Raw genomic sequence first — 3,855 nt, 5'->3', positions numbered from 1 at the left:
GTGGGCTGGCTCAGCTCCGTGAGGGAAAGGAGCTGGAAAACCTCTGCCGAGCTAAGGAGGGGCAAGGAGCCCGCTCCAGAGCTGCTGGGAGAGGTTAGCTGTTCTGTCAAAACTTTGGTATGTAATTACAGGTCGTGAAGAGCAAGAAAATAACGCCAGTGTGATCTCCCAGTGTTGCGACCAGTGGGGGTATGATGAGGGAGCTCTCGCCCTGAAAGACCTGGCGAGCCCGTCAGCTGGCTCCTGGTGTCCCTGTGTCCTCGGCAGACCTCATGGCAGGGTGGTGAAGAGGTTATGCAGCTTGTAGGAGATGAGAGCATTCGCTGAAGAAGTGCAGGTACACCCAGTGTTAACAGATGAAGACAATACAATGTATTGTAAAATCTTAGGATTTCAAGTGAGAAAGCATTCCATCTGAGCACAGCTGCAAGGGAACCGTCATAATTCAGTTAGGCCACAGCACCAGATTAATGTATCTTCTGTGAGAAACATTCAGATTTTACCTTTATCCCTTAGCAGAAGCATCCTTAAGTAACTGAGAGGCTTTGGTGCCCACCACACCAAACTTCTCTGAGGAAGAAGTTACTCTGACTAGTAGGTGTGACATCCAGGATGTGGAATCTCACCCAGAGAAATGACATCCACATTTGGCCTTGGCCACTGTTGAATTTGGTGAATTCCAGTTCAAACTTCGCCACGATGGAGGTTCTCTACGTGATCAATATACTTCATTCATCTTTAGTATTATTCATGTAAATTAATACAGTATTTTTTAAGTCTTACGTGCACAGTTAAGAGAAGGCTGCAATCATTACAGATTACTTGAACTGTATGATTAATTCACAGTAATACGTCAGTATGTCTTGAAGGTAGGGTTGATAAAACGTATTACCCAGGTCATTACCAATTAGGAAAAACAGAAAACATTCAAGTTAATGATATAAATTACCAAAATGTGGCCTTTTAGCATGTAAAATTGTGATCTCATTTTACCTATATTATCTTTCTACTTGATGGAAAATATTTAACCATTACTGACCAACACTGTCTTGCTGAATGTACTTCAATTTTCTGACTTATAAAACAGCATGCTGTGTAATTCTGTAATATATCATTCATGAGGGCCAAGGTTAAAAGAGAAGTTTCAGTTTGGTAATTCCTCGGTTTCACCACAAAATGTAACTGTCTCTCTCTAGATCTATAAAGACTGGACAAGGCTGCCATAAAAAAATTGGATAGGGTTTCATAAAGCTTTTGTTGTTATTAGTCAAAGCCCTCCTAGTTGTCTGTCTTTATCTGTTAATTCTGCTTCAGGGCAGAAAAAGAAACAAAGCATTGTTTGTTAATGCTACATGTGTTTACACATGTTAAAACAGACATGAGATCATCTTACAGGATGCACAGTGCCATTCTCTCCCTTCCTATTTTAGCTTCCACAGATGCTTTGAGAAAGGGCCTTTCTCTTCCAATCCTAACTTTAACTCAGGAGAAAATATTCTGAAGTTGCATATTACTAATTATGTAATACAATCCCCCATTTTACAGGGAAAAGATAAATTTATATTCTGAGAGTGACAAAGTATTGGGGTAGATGACAAGGAAAGAAGTAATATAGGCTTTCGCTGGGAAGACGTGGGTATGTATGACTCCAATATACAAAGGAGAACAAGAAAGAGAAATAACACAGGAGGCACAGTTCAGAATACGCTCCCCTCCCAGGTCTGCTTCACTTCCCAAATGTTTTAAAAAATCTGCCTTGATCAAAGACTGCACTTTACTGGTTTTAGACCTGTCAGCCGGGGGCAAGAAGGAATAGAAAGTTAAGTCACCAAATTAATGACAAGTAACTGCTTATACTATCTGTTTGTTTAACTTAAGATGCTGGAAAAGATTAGTAATCAGTGAAAGATGAACAAACAGGAAAAGAGTTTGTCTGCTTAAATACAAGGTTATGAGTCTTAGATGGTAAAAATTATCTGAAATCCATGAACTCCAGTGGAACCTCACCAGTATATTTTTTGTTGATACAGAACAATCTTATCTGAATGATATTATTATTATTTTTTTAATGTATGGAAAAAGAAGACAAATAGATATTGATAAAAGCTACATACAAAATATGAATTCTTTTGTCACAGGTTTCTCTGTGTTCTTAATCCTGATATTATTTGAAGAATTAATAATACACTTAGGACAAAGAACATCACACGTCTTTTATGACAGGCTATGTTCTCTCTCTGCCTCTTAAACAAGTACGCATGAAGTTTCCTTTGCTCATTATCTTCTTCATTTTCAGGTTGCCTTTTTTTTTTTCCTTTTTTTTTTTCCCCCCCTCTGGAACAGATCTGGCTGGTAACAATTCCTGTGTTCTGAACATGAAGTCCACTTTATATCCACAATCTCAAGTATTAATTCACTTCACAGTTTGGTTGAAACCTTTTATAAGAAAGCTACAAATGCATTTGTGATAATCCTTTACTCCTGTAAGTTTCTTCCTAATCAATTTTGGAAAAGTCTTCCAGGAGAAGCAGATGAATCCCCAGATATTATATTTCAAACTGCATTCTGTATATCCAATGTCAGGAAATGTGATGTAGGAAACAATTTTGCCTTAATTGAAAGATGGGCTATTTAGCCTGTCAGGTCTTTTCCATTTATAATTTAGCATAGTCTTTATCTCCTGTGGTGCAGCTGTGCTGTACTAACCACAGAGTGACAGTCTCCAGCACTTGAGGACAAAGACTTTCCATAGCGTGACTAGGTCAGTCTAGCACTTGCACAGTGCCTTGATATTTGGCATTATATGAAGAATTGTGGAAATGCAAAAAGGCCCTAGATTAGGTCCACAAAGATCGCTATCAATATTTTTTCCTTTTGATGCTACCTGAAATCATTTATATAGACAGTGAGTGTTCCTTTTTTCTCCTTTCTGATCACTTAGTAAAGAATATCTGAATTAGGATGTTATTGGACAGAAGAAATGGCAAAAAGATCTGAGTTATATATTATTCCACATAAAATGCAGGCTTATTTGTCTTCTGATATAATCAATTTAATGTTTATACAGTAACAAGAACAGGAAGATATGAACTACTTACACAAGTCCATTAAATATGTTTGAACATTATAGTCATTTTTAGCTAATCAGTTTCTAACATGATACAGGACAATTATTGGTCAGGAAGTCACCACCTGTAGTTTATTTCAACAAAAAAGTGAGGTGTTTTTTATTAGAGGTTCTATATATTTTATTACAAGACCAACGATGGGAGCTTTTCCACCCAGAGAAGAATTTTTTGCACCTGTTAAGCAAAGAACTTGTAAACATTACTGAAAATATTGTGATCTTTACAATAATACAGAGCCCAAACAAAACAATGTGTCATATATAACAGTATTCTGAATTATACTTGCTCTTAAAAATGTTTTTGTGGAGCCTGGGCATTGGGCAAATACTTTTTGTAGCGATGGATCAAATGTTAAAACACACGTACTTGGACTGGATTATACCAAAGACATTCTGCAAAGAACAACTACATTTCATAAATTATTACTATAAATGCAGCCCTTCTCTTTAACAATATTTAGGTGACAAATAAAAGACTTAAGTCCTTCAAAACTGCAGAAGATTTGTATTAACCCATAGAAACTGCCATCATGATGGTCAAGATATACACAAATACTTTGTATGAGAATGTATGCAATTTACATCACACGCCTAGAATAAATATATAACTTCTTAAGATTAGGTAATCAAATATATAGCCTTTCTATATACAAGCACTAGGTTAACACTTAAAAAGTAAAGTAGAAAGCTGTACATTTTATACAGTTTTTCAAATATATTCTCACTTA

At 36.5% G+C, this 3,855-nt stretch overlaps 1 protein-coding gene across 5 annotated transcripts in view; it reads left to right on the top strand.

Annotated features, from left to right (window-relative positions):
• The window catches only part of LOC106030796 (uncharacterized), a 59,753-nt gene that overhangs the window by 135 nt on the left and 55,763 nt on the right, over positions 1–3,855 (top strand). For all 5 annotated transcript variants that reach the window (XR_010831056.1, XR_010831055.1, XR_010831057.1 and 2 more), the window contains exon 2: positions 132–337. Coding sequence is in view for 1 of the 5 variants with exons in the window: in XM_048074451.2 (XP_047930408.1) it covers positions 311–337 (27 nt within the window). In the remaining 4 variants the exon portion in view is untranslated. The remainder of the gene's footprint in view (positions 1–131; positions 338–3,855) is intronic.

Source organism: Anser cygnoides, chromosome 4 (assembly GCF_040182565.1).
Source record: "Anser cygnoides isolate HZ-2024a breed goose chromosome 4, Taihu_goose_T2T_genome, whole genome shotgun sequence".
Lineage (NCBI taxonomy): Eukaryota > Metazoa > Chordata > Aves > Anseriformes > Anatidae > Anser > Anser cygnoides.
Note: the sequence above shows the minus strand (reverse complement) of the source record. Positions and strands in the feature narration are given on the sequence as shown.